The sequence below is a fragment of the Cicer arietinum genome, chromosome 6, assembly GCF_000331145.2.
Source record: "Cicer arietinum cultivar CDC Frontier isolate Library 1 chromosome 6, Cicar.CDCFrontier_v2.0, whole genome shotgun sequence".
NCBI classification, from domain to species: Eukaryota; Viridiplantae; Streptophyta; class Magnoliopsida; order Fabales; family Fabaceae; genus Cicer; species Cicer arietinum.
The window spans coordinates 44,022,496-44,039,057 of NC_021165.2; the positions used below are offsets into that span (position 1 = coordinate 44,022,496).

General features: G+C 30.4%; 2 protein-coding genes across 5 annotated transcripts; one reads left to right on the plus strand and one right to left on the minus strand.

The window, feature by feature from the left end:
• The first annotated feature begins 4,470 nt into the window (after positions 1-4,470).
• On the plus strand, positions 4,471-5,151 carry LOC140920744 (uncharacterized). The gene has a single exon (XM_073369569.1). It carries the CDS (start codon positions 4,471-4,473, stop codon positions 5,149-5,151), a length of 681 nt encoding a protein of 226 aa, XP_073225670.1.
• A 3,136-nt stretch (positions 5,152-8,287) lies between these two features.
• Positions 8,288-16,348, minus strand: LOC105852773 (myosin-7-like). Of its 4 annotated transcripts, XR_012163761.1 has the most exons (9): positions 15,638-16,348; positions 14,621-14,749; positions 14,025-14,208; positions 13,194-13,252; positions 11,682-12,559; positions 11,483-11,584; positions 10,352-10,595; positions 9,518-9,632; positions 8,288-8,453 (listed from the first exon to the last, which is right to left on the minus strand). XR_012163761.1 is itself a non-coding variant. In XM_073370484.1 (7 exons), the coding sequence occupies exons 1-4, from the start codon at positions 15,638-15,640 to the stop codon at positions 12,511-12,513; spliced, it is 240 nt and encodes a 79-aa protein (XP_073226585.1). In that variant the 5' UTR covers positions 15,641-16,348; the 3' UTR covers positions 8,288-8,453; positions 9,518-9,632; positions 11,483-11,584; positions 11,682-12,510. The 4 variants fall into 4 exon arrangements, 1 of the variants encoding a protein (XP_073226585.1); XR_012163762.1 differs by lacking the exon at positions 10,352-10,595 and having other exon boundaries at positions 14,025-14,156; XR_003470005.2 differs by lacking the exon at positions 10,352-10,595.
• Positions 16,349-16,562: the final 214 nt, after the last annotated feature.

A 16,562-nucleotide genomic window follows, 5' to 3' on the forward strand; every position in this document is an offset into this window, starting at 1 on the left:
GATGATGACGGCGATGAGTAGTACTTATTTCATTGTTAGTTTCGTATAGTAGTACTTTGAAACTTATGGTAGTGACAATATGTATTTTGGTTATGTGTATTTTGAAACTTATGGTTATGTGTATTTTGAAATTTATGGTAGTGACAATGTGTAAGTTATGGTAGTGAGAATGTGTATTTTGAAACTAATGGTAGTGCAAGTTGCCCTTATTTTGAAATTTGTGGCAGTCAGGAGGTGTAATTTGAAAATACTATTTAACATAATATTTCACTTTGTTTTGACAATGATGTTTAATATGCTTACAATTAATTTTAAATATATATTCAAAAATACAGGAAACCGTAAAAAAACAAAAATAGAATTAAAATCATTTTTTCATTACCCACGGACAATTCATGGATAAAATTATCAATATTAAATATAAAATAGTAGACTTGTCACGGATGATCCGTGGGTAACGTAACCTACGGCTTTTCCGTCGATAACTATCTACTATTTTACCTACAGCAAATCTATGGGTAACGTTACCCATGGAGACTCAGTGGGTCATATTACCCACGGACAATCCCTAGGTAAGTGTGTCCCACAGCTTGTCCGTCGGTAAATATTTTCCTACGAGCGATTTATCTACGAACTCGTGTCCGTGGGTAATCCGTAGGTAAATTTACGTTGCCTATGGATAGTCCGTGGGTAAAGGTAAAATTTGCCGTAGGTAATAACAGTTTTTCTTGTAGTGTTAGTCTACTTTTTGGTCTACCTCAAGTCACTTGTCCACAAGATTTGAACCTGATACTAATGATACTAATGAACCTCGGTCATGGACATAATTTTTCGGCATTTCGCCACAGGAGAACCTCTAGAAATTGGATCGTCTATGTTGAATTTTTATCACTATCACTTATTACTTTGACACCATGAAAAAATTCATCAATCCAAACAAAAATGTCAAATCTTGTATGAATATTTAAGGACAATTGAAAAAGAAAACAAAACGACCAAACCTTATGTTGAAGACACTAACAATGTTGCATATAGTTTATGAGTTTATCCAAAGGGCAAAGTCAACAATGAAGATATTATCAGTTTCTCTCATGAATTTTAATTTGTTTCTGAAGCACCAATAGTATTGCTAAGTATAAAGTCTTACGATACTTTATTATATTCTCACACTATCGTTTCCTTAATATTATGAATATCAATAAATGCATTTAGTTGTTGCTTCCTTTCTACCCCTTATATATTTAACTATTTCTTACCCAACATTATTTGCTTTTCTCTTATTCTAACCATGTCGTACATATTTGGAAGTAGTTCGTTCGTAATTAAGATTCTAAGATTTCATTATATAATTTCAACCATGCTATTAATTCCACTGAACGGGATGAGAACGATAAAAATAAAATCCATTATTTGAAAGGACCTCAATATGTTGGGACATACAGTTAACGCCATGTTAATCCCCTAGAAAGATCATTTTATCTTTATCATTATCTAATTGTACTTTGAATATACCAATCACATGGAGGAATTACAAGTTTGTACCATGACTATTCTAGCCGCCAACAAATCAAAAGTGAAATGTTGAAAGCATATGGGGATTTAACCTAATCATCAACCAGATGAATCAAGAATGTAAAATTTGGGATAAGAAGATGATCATTTATATGTACATATTAGACAAATGTCTAAAAATTTGATGTCATTTTCCATCATGTCCCTCCCCTCAACAATATAATAAACTAGATGACGTTGTAGCTGTTTTATCTTCAATGTTAAAAGTAAGTCATGATGAGGGATAGTTATTCACAAGAATGAAAGTTACAACCATCCTGCTTACTATCAAATGTAGAAGAAAATATTGATATAAGATTCTCGTACCAAATATTATCTTGTAACAGTGGAACACCCTCCCTGAGAATCAGACTACAATTGGGGCTCCTTTTATTCTTATTATATAGAATAGAGGCAGTGCGACCCATTCAAACAAAATATCCCCTTATCAAGAATAATGATTTGTGATGACCAACTGAATTCAGTTCAAGAAAAATGTTGACTGCCTCATGTCATGGACAATTATTTCAAAAGATCTTAAAAGGATATGAATTTCGGAGCCTCAAAAGAAAGAATTAGCGCTCAAGAAGATTTCATATATCTAAACAGACTAGAAGATAAGCGGACTCCTAACTATATGATCCCCAATACCATAAAAAAATACATTCAAGCGTGGCTCTGATCCACACCAATATGGATCAAGAAGACTTATCACTACTTGCACACATTGATACTTCAAAAATTATGACATCTAAATGAAGACTCGCTAGGTTGAAAATCCAAAAGGACGACCTAGACAAAAATTAGGGTATAAAAAATAAAATAATAATAAATACCCACTAGGTTGAAAATCTGAAAGGACAACCTAAGCAAAAATTAGGGTACAAAATCATAATAATAAAAAAATACCTGCTAGGTTGAAAACCTAAAAGGGCGACCTAAGCAAAAGTTAGGGTACAAAATATAATAATAAATATCCGCTAGGTTAAAAACCTGAAAAGGAAACCTAGGCAAAATTTAGGGTACAAAAATAAGTAAAGACACACTAGGTTGAAAATCCAATAGGACAACCTAGGAAAAAGAGATGCTACAAAGTTGAATGAAGACCTACTAGGTCAAAAACTCGAAGGGGCGACCTACGCGAAAATGAATGAAAACCTATGAGGTCAAAAACCCAGAAGAACGACCTAGACAAAAAAAAAAGAAAAAAAAAAGAATGAAGAAGTTGACTATCTGGGGAATAAAAGAAAACGAGCAAATAATATGGCTTACACATATCAAAGTCGAAGCAATATATTCCGAAAGGTTCTAAACATAAATTGGGGCAAATCATATCCTCCAAAGTAGGTTAATAACGCGATTGAAATTATGGTATGAGTTATTAGTATACTTCTTTTATGAAATACTACTAATAAATCGGGTCATTTAACCATATGAGATCACCTTATCTTATTCTCTTCCTATGAATCATTCTTTTTTTTTTTTTGTACCATATATTTTCTCACTAAATATCATCGTCTAAACTAATTTCTTGAATTACGAATCTTTTTGTCAAAATGTATTTTATATCATAATCATATGTTGGGGCACAAGAGATGTGAATGTTAAGAGGTCAAAACTAGTATGATGTCTTTACACATAAGACATTGGCAATTAGAGATCTAGTCGAAGATGTAACAAAAATCTTTTTAAAGATCAAAAGGACAATCACCACTATTTATTCGAAGTTGTGCATATTTTTCATCCATGAATCAAAGGGTAATGTTCATAAGGAGGTGAAAGAAATAAAAAATTGTAAAAAGGTTGATTGAAAAATTTTTTTTAAAAAAAAAGATGAAAATGAAGGAAATTTTTCATTCATCAAATGCATTCATGTCATTTCATATTTTCAATAGTATATAAATTTAAAGTCGGGACTACTGACCCACACACTCTAATTTAAAGTCGGGATGACTAACCTGCACCATATGATTTAAAACCCAAGATGATTCCCTGTTACCTCACATCGATATTCTGGTTGACAATGTGGTCTGCAATTCGTTCTTCTCTTTTATGAATGTTTTCTCTAGGTATGATCAAATTGAGATGACATTCGAAGATATGGAAAAAAAAATGACTTTCATCACATTGTGGGAAGGCAACGCGCTTGTGTTTTGATTGTACCAACAATATGGCAGAATATGAAGCTTGTGCCATGAGAATTTTGGCGGCTTTGGAATCAAAAGCGAAAGTTCTAGAAGTATATGGAGATTCAGCCCTAGTCATTAACCAGCTTAACCAAGAATGGAAAACTCAAGATAAGAAGTTGATACCTTATTTTACCTGCATAAAATAATTGTCTTTACAATTTGATAAAATCACTTTTCACCATGTCCCTTGAGAAAACTATCAATTGGTTGATGCTTTGGCTACTTTATTCTCGATGTTCCAAATAAGTCGAAATGATGAAATCCCATCAATTAAAATGGAGAGTCGAGATCATCCTGTTTACTACCATGTAATGGAAGAAGAAATCGAAGGGAAACCGTGATATCACGAAATCAAACATTATCTTATAAATAGAGAATATCCTCTCGGAATATCGGAGAATGAGAAAAGAACTCTAAGACGGTTAACCACGAGCTTTTTCATGAATGAAAATATTTTGTATAAGAGGAATCAAGATATGGTACTCCTCAGATGCGTTGATGTCAATGAGGCGAAATAAATTCTACAAGATATCCACAATGGCTCTTATGGGATCTATATGAATGGACACCTCCATGTCTAGAAAGATTATTCGGGTTGAGTATTCCTGGCTCACCCTAGAAAAGATTGTTTTAATTATGTAAAGAAATACCACAATAGTCAAATATATGCTGATAATATCCACGCCCCACCAATACCCTTGAACACCCTTTCAGCTCATGGTCGTTCTCAATGTGGGGCATAGACGTCATCAGAATGATCGAACCAGAAGCATCAAATGGACATCGCTTCATCTTGGTGACAATTGAATACTTTACCAAATGGGTAGAGGTTGCATCGTATACCAATATAACCAAAAATGTGGCAGTCAAATTCATAAAAAAGGAATTAATATGTCGTTATGGCCTACCAAGCAAGACCACTACTGACAATGTCATAAATCTGAATAACAAAATGATGGATAAATTGTGTACCACCTTTAAAATTCAACACCATAACTCGTCCCCGTACAAACAAAAAATGAATGGCACAGTTGAAGCAGCAAATAAAAACATCAATAAAGTTATTCAAAAAATGGTTATAACATACAAAGATTGGCATGAGATGTTGTTGTTTGCACTACACGGGTATCGCACTTCGATACGCACTTCAACTGGGGCAACCCCTTTTTCCCTAGTATATGGGATGGAGGTTGTGCTACCCATTGAAGTAGAAATTCCCTCGCTAAGAGTATTAATGGAAGCCAAACTAGAGGAGTCACAATGGGTACAAACACATTTCGATCAATTGAATTTAATTGAAGAAAAGAGGTTGGCAGCCTTATATCATGGGCAATTATATCATAAAAGACTGAAAAGAGCGTACAAGAAAAAATATGTCGTCAAGAATTCCGGGAAGGAGACCTGGTGCTAAAAAAGATCTTACCCATTCAAAAGGATTATCGTGGGAAATAGACCCCTAACTATGAGGGTCCTTACGTCGTGAAGAAAGCTTTCTCAAGTGGAGCTTTGATCCTCACAAATATGGATGGAAAAGCTTTAGCCCTCCCTATAAACTTAGAAGCCGTAAAAAAGTGTCATGCTTAAATAATGAATACTCGTTAGGTTGAAAACCTGAAATTGGCAACCTAGGCAAAAATTAAGGTACAAAAATAATAATAATGAATACCCGCTAGGTTGAAAACCAGAAAAGGCGACCTAGGCAAAAATTAGGGTATAAAATAATAATAATAATAATAATAATAATAATAATAATAATAATAACAATAATAATAATAGTAATAAAATAAATAAAATAAAAAAGCCGCTAGGTTGAAAACTTGAAAGGACGACTTAGGCAAAAATTAGGGTACACAAAAAATATCTGTTGGGTTGAAAACCTGAAAGGACACCCTAAGAGAAGAAGAAAAACAACAACAACAATAAAAACAAAGAATATATACTCAAAAAGACAGGATCAACAATATGGATCGGATTATGGCATGAGAAGTTAGTACAGTATAGCTTTTAATTACTAGTAACCAAGTCAGGTCTTCCATCCATTTCTTTTGTTTTATCTTATGTATATTCTTTTTTTACGACGAATATTGAGCCTCAATATATTGATATATATTGTTATCATCTTTATAATTTAACCCTCTTCCTTGAATGCATCTTATGATTATCATGTATTGGTAAGTAAAACATATACCATACCTCGATATAATGAAATCGGATATAGTAGAGGTTGTTTACAGTACAGGGCTGCCAGTAACATGAGATCCAACTTAAGATCACAATATTAATTCTTCTTCAACAAAAAAAAAAGAGAGAGAGAAAGAAAGAAAGAAGAAAAGGAAAAAAGAGAAGAGGACAAAAGAAATATCAAAGATATCATGTTTAAGAAAAAAGTTTAAGTGTTTTTTCTCATTCATGATTTGAATGGCCGTGTCCAATAAAAATATTAATAAAAACCAACATATTCATTCATTCATTCATTCATGACATTTTATAAATTTAAAGCCGGGAAAATGACTCGCACCCGAAGCCGAGAAAATGACCCGCATATTGAAGCCGGAATGACGACTCGCACCCAAAGTCGAGAAAATGACCCGCATGTTGAAGTTGGGAAAACGACTCGCACTGAAGCTGAGAAAACGCCCCGCATCTTGAAGACGGGAAAATGACTCGCACCCAAAGTTGAGAAAACGACCAGTATCTTGAAATTGGGTAAAAGACTTACGAAAATCATATTCAGACAAAATTAGAGTTGTCATCTTTACTTATCACTTACTTTAATTCTCAAAGTAAATTCTATGTAAAAAGGGGCAGCTGTTGACACCTAATTTTGTCTGCTACTTTAAGATTTTCAATAAATATATAAAAAAATAATGATAAAAATAATAATAAAAATAAATAGTTAGACCTTTAAATTTTAGAAAATCATGGATGTATTTGATTTCTATCTGCCTCTGATTGCTTTTCAGAAATTTTCACTATTTTCTAAAATAAATAAAGAAAAAATAAATGTATTTAATTGAATGAAAATAAATAGATTAATGGTAATAAAAATCATTATAATGATCATCATTTGAATGAAAAGAAATCAAAAATTAATTAATCAATGGTAATAAAAATTGGTATAATGATGATCAATTGAATAAAAAAGAAATCGAAAAAACGAATCAATGGTAATAAGAATGAGTATAATGGTGGTCAATTAAATGAAAAGAAAACGAAAAGAAACAAATTAATGGTAATCAATTGACAATTATTCTCTTGTCTTTTGTAATTTACACTTAAAAAGTCTATAAATAGAGCACAATTGAGAGCACAAAAGAGAGAAAAAGGAAAAGAGAATAATAGGCAAAAGAGGAGAAGAGAATCTCATCTTGGGAAAATCAGTCTAGAAAAAACCAATTCAGGGAAAATCAATTCATCAGTACGGTATCATTTTTTTATTATTTTCTCTAATTTTCTGCTTATTAGTCTTTGTATTGCATCTTTTTAAAAAAAATTATTTCTCTTTTTTTGTTTATGCAAAAATAAACTCATATGTTAAGCTTTCTTTGTTTTTTAAAAGTTGTTCGTTCCTAAAATTGTTTTCTTTTCAACACAAAATAATAAATAAAAAATATAAAAAATTGATGTTTATAAACCAAGAAAATAAATTTCACCCAATTGTAATATAACAGAAAAGTCATATCACGTCTTTATCAAATAACTAAAATACAATCATAACAATGAATTACTAGTTTTTTTCCTTAGGATTAGAATTAATGGTCGCTGCCGATGGATGAAATTCATCCTCGTTCGCTGCACCACATCACTCACCCCCAATCGTTGGTGGCATTTGTATTACGACATATCCGATAACGTACGAGCAAATCCTTTAATAGGCTGCTTCACCGTCGCGTCCATCGGTCTCGTTCATACCGCGACGTTACGTTGTTTTCTAACAAAAAAAACCAATTTTTCTTTACTTTAAAATAAAAATAGAAGATATAATCCATGAATAGACATCTCACTTTTTATTTTTCGTTATTATTATTATTACGTATTTTTATTTTTATTTTTTGATACGTATAAAAATATAAAATATTAAAAATAAAGTAATAATAAAAATCGGACAACACATAAATATTTTTTACCCAAGAACTACGTGTGTTTTGATTTGCCTATTGCACTTGGAGATACGTAGGAGCAATGTTTTTTCCTTGTCAAACTAAATTAATAAAAAAAAATATTTTTCCTTCTTTTATTAATGTAAATAATTTATTTTCTTTTTTTTTAATTATTTTTTAGAGGTAAAATAAATAAATTATATGTATACAATTAATTATAGGGTAACTGTTTTAACGTACCATGTAAGGGAATATTATTTTCCCTATTCGTAATCGACTCTCGAATCTTTTTTTTTTTTTTTGTTCAAGAACTTTATTTTAGATTTTATCTAATTATTCCTTTTAAAAAAATAAAATTGGTGGCGATTTCTTTTTTCGTAAACAAACTGGACGCAACAATCTCTAAAAAAGACAAAAAATTGTTTGAGTAAACATCAAGTTACCTCTATGACAGAAGCGATTATCTGAATAAGACGATCAAATATACTTGTTTTTTCTGCTTCAAAAGATTTCCAATGTAGCTAACAATTATAAAGTGTAAATGCTCCAATAGGTTCCCTTCAGAGAATCCAAGATCTTTTGTCACACATTTGAAAAGTGTATCTACACTTTCCTACACCCAAACAAAGCATCAAAAGGGTAATTTAGCTAAAAGTTGTGGAATTATAAAAAATGTAACTTCAATATATTAAAAAGGTTTAAATATATTTTGGTATCCGTAAATATATTTCTTTTACTTTTAGTCTCTATAATTCTTGTTTTTTTTTTAGTCCTTGCAAATGTACACTTTTTTTTTTCTTTTGGACCTTGTTGTATTTTAGTCCTGGACATATTTGACATATTTGCTTATGTTGGAAATTATTATGTAATATGTAGAATATTTGATTTTAATCCATCCAGTATGAACTACATAGGAACTAAAATTAATATTACACACATACTACATGAACCAATTCCAATATGAACAATGTATTTACTGGAAATAAAATAAAATAGCAAGGACCAATAGAAAAAAAATTGTATATTTGCAATTTTGCAAGGACTGAAAACAAAAAATAGTATATTTAGAAGGAACAAAAATATATACCAACTTATTTAAAATCAACAATTGTTTTGCTAGAGAATACTTGATCTCTCTCCTGGTGAGATCTCCTCACACATTCTGAAACAAGTGTTTTTGTTGTTGTAGAAATCACTGGTACCATGGCAAAGGATATGCAAGAAACATTTTTTATCTCTTGATAGTAAATACAAAAATGATATAAATTACAAGGAAAGAAACGGGGATTTCAATTCTAAAAACAGTTTTTTACCTGATGACCATTTTCCAAAGGTTGTGTAGTAGCAAAAGGAGAAAAAGAAATTAATATAAATCTCCAATTAAGGTAAAAAGGATGATAGTACTGTGAGACTGTCGAAATTAAGGTAAAAAGGTAAAAAGAAATTAATATAAATCTCCATTAACTTGTTTTAATTGAAATTTTCCAAACTGTCCTCAATCATATATATGAAGAAACAACTAAAAATATAATTACTTTGGACCAGACTTAAACGATTAATAATTTAATTGAGCATAATTTTAAAAATATCAATTAAAAGTACTGGTGGGAGTTGTGCATATACAATTAAGAGTAACAACATTCTCATATAATAAACAATGTTTTTTTATTTATTTACCAGAATTACAGGAGGTGCTGACTTTTCTGACATTCTTTTGGACCATGAACTCAACAGCGGTTGCTGCCGAAAAATTTGATTCTCAGATTCCATATCAGAAAGTTTTTCTTCAAGCCTGGTATGAAACAATGGTAACATATCAAACCAATTAAAACACAAAATATGCATTTTAATGCAATCTTGCAATAGCAGACACAAAATCTGTTATAAGAACCAAATCTGTTATAATAGCAGACTGAAAAACTACACAAGTTTGTGAAAGATAGAGCTACGATTGCAACATATGAGTTTGATTCTTTATTTAGGAGAGGAAAAAAACTGAACACCAATCTAGTTGAACTTTTACAATTTTTTTCACAAAATTTGAACCAAACTGATGAAAAACATTTTTATTTTGTTTGGTTTAATAAGATTGACATTTTAGAAAATTAAGACATTTATTTTAAATAATCTTATTTTTTCAAACACCAGATCTTTTATATATAGTATTAAAACAATTTGCATTTTTTTAAATGACATGAGTACATAAACTACAATTGAAAATATAATATATAAATGATTACAAAGTACTTAAATACAACACAACTTTTAAGATAACACTGATATAGTGTGAAATAAAATATAATGATTTTGTTTAAATATCGGTCGTCGATTTTAAATGGCGTGAAACTTTGGCTTGCTGAACCTCTTATTGTCCTTAAGTGTTTGATATAGCTTTTCGAAAAATGTTTCGGGCGTTGATCTTGGAAACATACTACAAAGAATAAGCAGGACCATATATAAAAGAATGTTATTGCTCAAAGTATATATATGCACGTGTTGATGTCACTTTACTTGATGCAAAATGAAGAGACTAGCAATTCCATGTATATATATATGCACGTATTGATCATTTAATACATATCAGGCCTCATCCAGAAGAGCAATAACACCCCCGGGTTTCTGAAGTTATAAACAAACATCAATTAGAAATATTGGATAGAAAATAACAAGTACAATCATGGTCTTAAATTGTGGTTGCAAACCGTAATGTTGCGAATTTTGAAATATTTGCAATTGCATTGTAGGCATCATTTTTCTGCAATATAAAGCTTAGAGTGTAAATGCAATGCAATTTAAAACCATAGTACAACTATGTAGAAAAAGGTAGTAAAATGTTGTTATGATTTATTTTTCGGTCTAAACTTATTTAAATAGAGAATATAAGTTCTCATCTTTGAATTAGAATAGATTTTAAGGAAATAAAAATAAAACATATCATATTATAAAAAACAGAAAATTTATATTGCATAGAGTTCAAACATATATATGAAGTTCTATGTACAAGGCACAAGCTAGCAATTTATTGAACCAATTTCATTATTTTGTTAGAAAATCTAGGTACTTAAAGCATTAAGAAAATAATCACTATTCACAACAGCTTAACTTAATGATGCTATTTGAATGGTAGTTTCGAGAAAAGAAGTGCATCACTGTAATGGAATATGGTAATGTATAATAGTATTCTTTAAAATTTGGGTTGGACTTAACTCGGCCCTACAAACCCGACTTATAAGGTGAGGAGCGTTTTCCACTTATAAATATTATTTTCAGGACATATCACTTCAAATATAGGATTTTTAATACACCTCCTTACGCTAGTACATCTGAAGTATGACCTGAGTGGTCTGATAGCAGGTTGTCCAACAGATTTTAGATAGACTCTGATATCATCTTAAAATTTTGAATGGATCTAACTCTACTCTACAAAACCGACTTATAAAATGAGGGATGCGTCCTACTTATAAACATTTTTTTTAAATCAAATGTAGGAAGGACTCTTAACAACAATACTGAAAAACAATCATCTTTAATGAGTGATGAAAGCATTGAGATATGGATAAAATCACATTTAATACATGAATGAGATGGTAAACTGGTAGAACTTTCCTAAAATGACAAAATGGATGGAAGGGTGAATTGCACCTTCTCAATAAGATCAAGAACATCTTGATTATCAACAAACTCTATATAACTCCAATCAATTTCTTCCTTTGTATATTCGTCTTGCTCCATTTTGAAGACATGCTGCATATTGAAATAATGAAATGTTAATTGAGTCCATAGAAACTTGTTTACCAGATAATGATATCTTACAAAGATGGATATAGTAAAAGAACGAAACCTGGTTGAAATGTCGCTGTAACTTCTTATTTGTCAAATTTATGCAACATTGCTCAAAGCGAAAAGGATTGAGGAAATGTCACATACGAGAGTCCAAAAAGTTAGTAATGTAAGCACAAAAGAAAAATCCAAGACATTAGCGAAGACATTATAAAAGTCTTTGAAAATGTAATTTAAAAATAGATTGAATATTTTTGCAAAGTTTCAGAAAAATGTTATAATATTATTTTCAGCATTTTTGAAAATGCATTATTTCTGGTTAACTTTCATCTTCTCTCATTCATAAATTTCACTCCAGCCACCAACATACAAATACAAAGTAAAAATTAAAAATACTTTTGAAAAGATGTGAAGTACGGCTGACACAAACACTAGATACAACAATAACATTGACACGTCTACACTTATAATAATTTTAAAAAATAAATTAATTAAATATAATCAAAATATCAGTGTTCAACATTGACACATGTTGGGACACGGCTTCATTCAAATGTGTCAATACCACTAAAATAAACAAACCCTAAAATAATCCACCTCATAAACCTTCTCATGAATTATTATTCATGAAATTTCATATAAAAACTAGGTAAAAATGTGATTAATCATCTGTTTGACTTGAAACTCTTAAATCCATAAATATCTAGAACTCCAATTAAGTTCTTTGACGTTGGATCTTGACCAATTGAGTTATTAATCTTGTCCACAATCCTAATTCAACAGATATTTTCATAAATTGAATTACATTAGCCAATGCATAATAATATGATGTTTTATAACAATGTATAAACAATTATTTTTTTTTAAATAAAGTTCACATAAATTACCAATCAAAAAGCCTTGAATAAACAATATTTGCCAATGCTTCTCTGCTGAGAGCTGCAGAATTTGGATGAAGACATTTTATTATAGTATCACCACGGGTCACCATAACACGTTTGCAAAAAGAGTCTTCAAGGGACTTTTCATCACAAATAACAAAAGAATAAAAGAAGTAATTCTATGGATGTTATAGATTTGAATAAAAATCTTCCAGAGATACATTACAACAAGAGAGAAATTATTTTTAAATAACTAAAATTGGACAATAAGCAGCAAATGCAGTTTAAATATCTAGTTAATTTCGTTAATGAATTTGAACCGTTTGCTTCAAATGATAAACTGGTTTTAGTAGTCTCAAAAAAATTGTTTTTAATTTTTAATGATTTACATTACGGTAGAACAAAAACAACTTTTTTCGTAAGATAATAACTTTTTTAAAAAAATAATCACTCTTAAAAGTTTGCATTTGTCAACTAAAAAAAATCATTTTTTATAATTGAAATTTTTTAAAAGAGTGATTGACAACCTAAAACAGTGTTTATGCTATGTAAACTTAGGACTGATATTAATCAAACTGAATCTCCACAAACTTACCAAAGCGATTGAAATTATTTATACTATATGTAAGCTTAGGACACAGTTTAATTAATAATATAAACCAATTAAGAGATTATAAAAGATTAATGAATACCTTGAATTATTATTCCCAACAGTCTTTGCATTCCCAAATGCTTCTAAAACAGGATTGGACTGCATAATTTCATATCATAAGCAGAATAAGTAAATAACATCTAAATTCCTAGGTTTAATATTTAGCTCACTTTGGATTAAAAGTGTTCAGAGTGTTTCAACATCTGATATAGACACAACGACTGATGACATGACCTAACACTTCTATGAGTTGGATAGATTGGAAGATTGCTTTGAGAGTTATTGTTTAGCCACGTCATTGCACTTTGATAAGTGTATTTCAAATTTAATTGTATAAGTAGATAAATAGTGAGTTTTTATTGATTGTCAATGTAAAACAGATTTATTGATAACCCATAATAAATTGTTAATCTTAGAATTTTAATTTGACTTAATTTAACCCTACAAAATTAACTTGAAAGGTGAAGAATATCATTCACTTATATTAACTTATTTTTTAGTCATATCTACTCTCAACACATTCCTAATATCCAAGCCTAGACATTTAAAGCATGACCCAATAATGAGTGGTCCAGCAGATCTTAGATAGACTTTGATACTATCTTAGAACTTAGTTCAATCTAATTCAAACCTTATAAACATATTTTTAAATCATATCTCAACCTACGTGAGACTCTCAACAACACATATGTAATGTTCTATGGAGGACACAATTTAACATTATCTATAACCAAAATTGGTATTTCAACTTCAATTTTTTTTGTGAACTATATAACTATTATTAAACTATTATCATCCTAAATCTATGAACACTTGAAATTCATGATGACCAAGTGATTTAAAAAAGAAACTGAGAGCAGCAACAAGATACCTATATGCATAACCTGCAATTGCAAAAGGATGTGGACTCTGCTCACCAAAAACTTTGCCATTGTTTCATTTGCATATAAATGAGGTAACCTTTGAAAAGGGTTCACTGCTATAATATGTTTCCTGTGTATGTCTGCATGCGATGCAATGCAATGCAAACACCATCACCAAAAGTTTAAGGCATTCTGACATCAAAACAAAAACACATCCTCAAAATGATTGTGATCTTAACATGATGCACTGACGTAGACACGGATACTAGGTCTCCGAAGGATTAGTCCAGTGGTTTGGGCCGGTGATTGAGGAGTATTACGAAGAAGGTTCAAACTTTAATTTCATTTTGTGCTGTTAACATTTCTCTCTCTTGTAACAAATTGATCACTAGCATTTACTAGTAAAAAATATGATACGGACACCAAATATGGCCTAATGTCTCCCCTCTCTTCCTAAATAAACAATAATATCCCCAACCTTAAATAGAAAAAATGTTTCATATAAAAAAATAATCTAGTGTGACCTATTTCTATACATACATGTTAATAGTTATGACTTATGAAGTATGCATGGATCATATTATATAGATTCCAGTAAACTCACTCTTGTTCCTGATTCAAAGCTAATGGTGAGCTCATGATCATTAGATTCAAGGATTTCTCCAGCTATCCAGGCATCATCATGGTCCTCAACCCAAACATGAGAACCAACAAAATAATTGAGTTGAGCAGCCTGTACATTCATAACGGAAATAAGTGCTTCTATCATCATAGTACAACCTTATTTGAGGTCGTATTTGCATCATCATAATCAAATGCTTATATGTAAAGCTGCCTTTTGAGACTTTTCTCTCAAATTACAAGTAAATGTCAATCACAAAATTAAATACTATAAAAACATCATGTTAATGATACAAGTTTAACAAAAGTGCTTTTTCACATTTTCTAATTATTTTAAAAAAAATCTAATAGTGCAACTATATCTATTTTCTACTACTAGAAAAACATCATTTTTAGAAGGATTTTCAAATATATTTTACACTTTTTAAACAAATTTTTTACATAATTGATGTCAAATTTCTTAGACATAATCTATATTGTCTAAGAAATCAATGTCGAAAAATAATATCATCAAAATTCTAACAAATTAAAATGAAATAGTTTTTGGTAATTCTGCTATTGATACAGTTTTTGGTAATTCTGCTATTGATACGTAAGTATTCACGCTTTAGTGATAACTAATCTCCATTAAGAAATTTGACATATCACTTTTAGTGTAATCTCTTCTCCCAACCACATTTTGTTTTTTGTCTAGAAGGCTCGAACTCAAAAACCTTGTTTAAAGAATCCAAGTTCAATTCCACTGTAACCAGTATATAATCTAGCTTTCCAACACCAAAATAGAGCACTTTCCACTAAGGAATTTCAACCACATCCATATTCCAAAACTAAAGTCAATTACTCAAAAGTTTCTAAGATAAACTTGCACACACTAAGGAGAATACAAAGTGAATAGAAACTACTTATTAAACACAAACTGAAGCTCAATTAAATAAAAGGCATAAAAAGATCAAAAGCTAAATGCTATTTAGAACATAAATTAAAGACTAAAGATAATTACCATATTATTAACTGAAATATTATTGTGCACCCAAATCAGCTGCTCAAACCTTATATTCCATCAACAGAATCTAACAACCAACTTGGAATATTCAATTTCCAAACCTTAAAATAATGTGCAATGAAGTAATTCTCTTGCTGAAAACTTCTCAATCTCTTAACTTATCAATGAAACTTGCAATCAATATATGATGATAAACCTTTCTTGTTATTAAATGTTGCAAGATATGTCTGAGTCGAGTCGGCGGCGCGGCGGGAAAATATCATTGAAAAAGAGGATTTATAATCATACAAGAAGAAGAAATCCAACCTATGCTAACCCCTCCTCTGCAACTATCTCTCCTGTACTCTTTCCTTGTTTGTTTCTAAGACAATAATAATTTTCTTGTTCCTTTGTATGTTCCCCAACAACAATGTGACGATAAATGTGTCGTTATAACACGATGACATCATACATGGTCATGTTCATGTAGTTAACATGTCATACTTCTTTGTTTCTTTACACCTTAAATCTCAAACAATAACAACACCCTTTTTTTGTTGTAATCCAAACTCATCATCATCATATCATCAAATATTATAACATTTCTTAAAACATCGTCATGTTTGGCTTGTCTTGTCTTGTTGTTGGTGATCCTATGATAATGAATGAAACCAAACAAACAAAAATGAAGAAAAAATAATAATTTGTTGGGGACAATTAAAATTTAACACCTTTGTTTCAATAAAAGATAGCCACCATCATCATCCATGCATGATCCTACCAGTGTGGTAGTTTTTTAACCATTGAATTGAATATCAATATCTGATAGCAAAAAAAGAAAATAATAACAAATTTTTTTTTTTGGCAGAATTGAATGGTTTAGAAAATGTCACATTTTTTACTTCGTTGTATTGTTTTGGTGCAAAGGTGGCATGTTAATTAA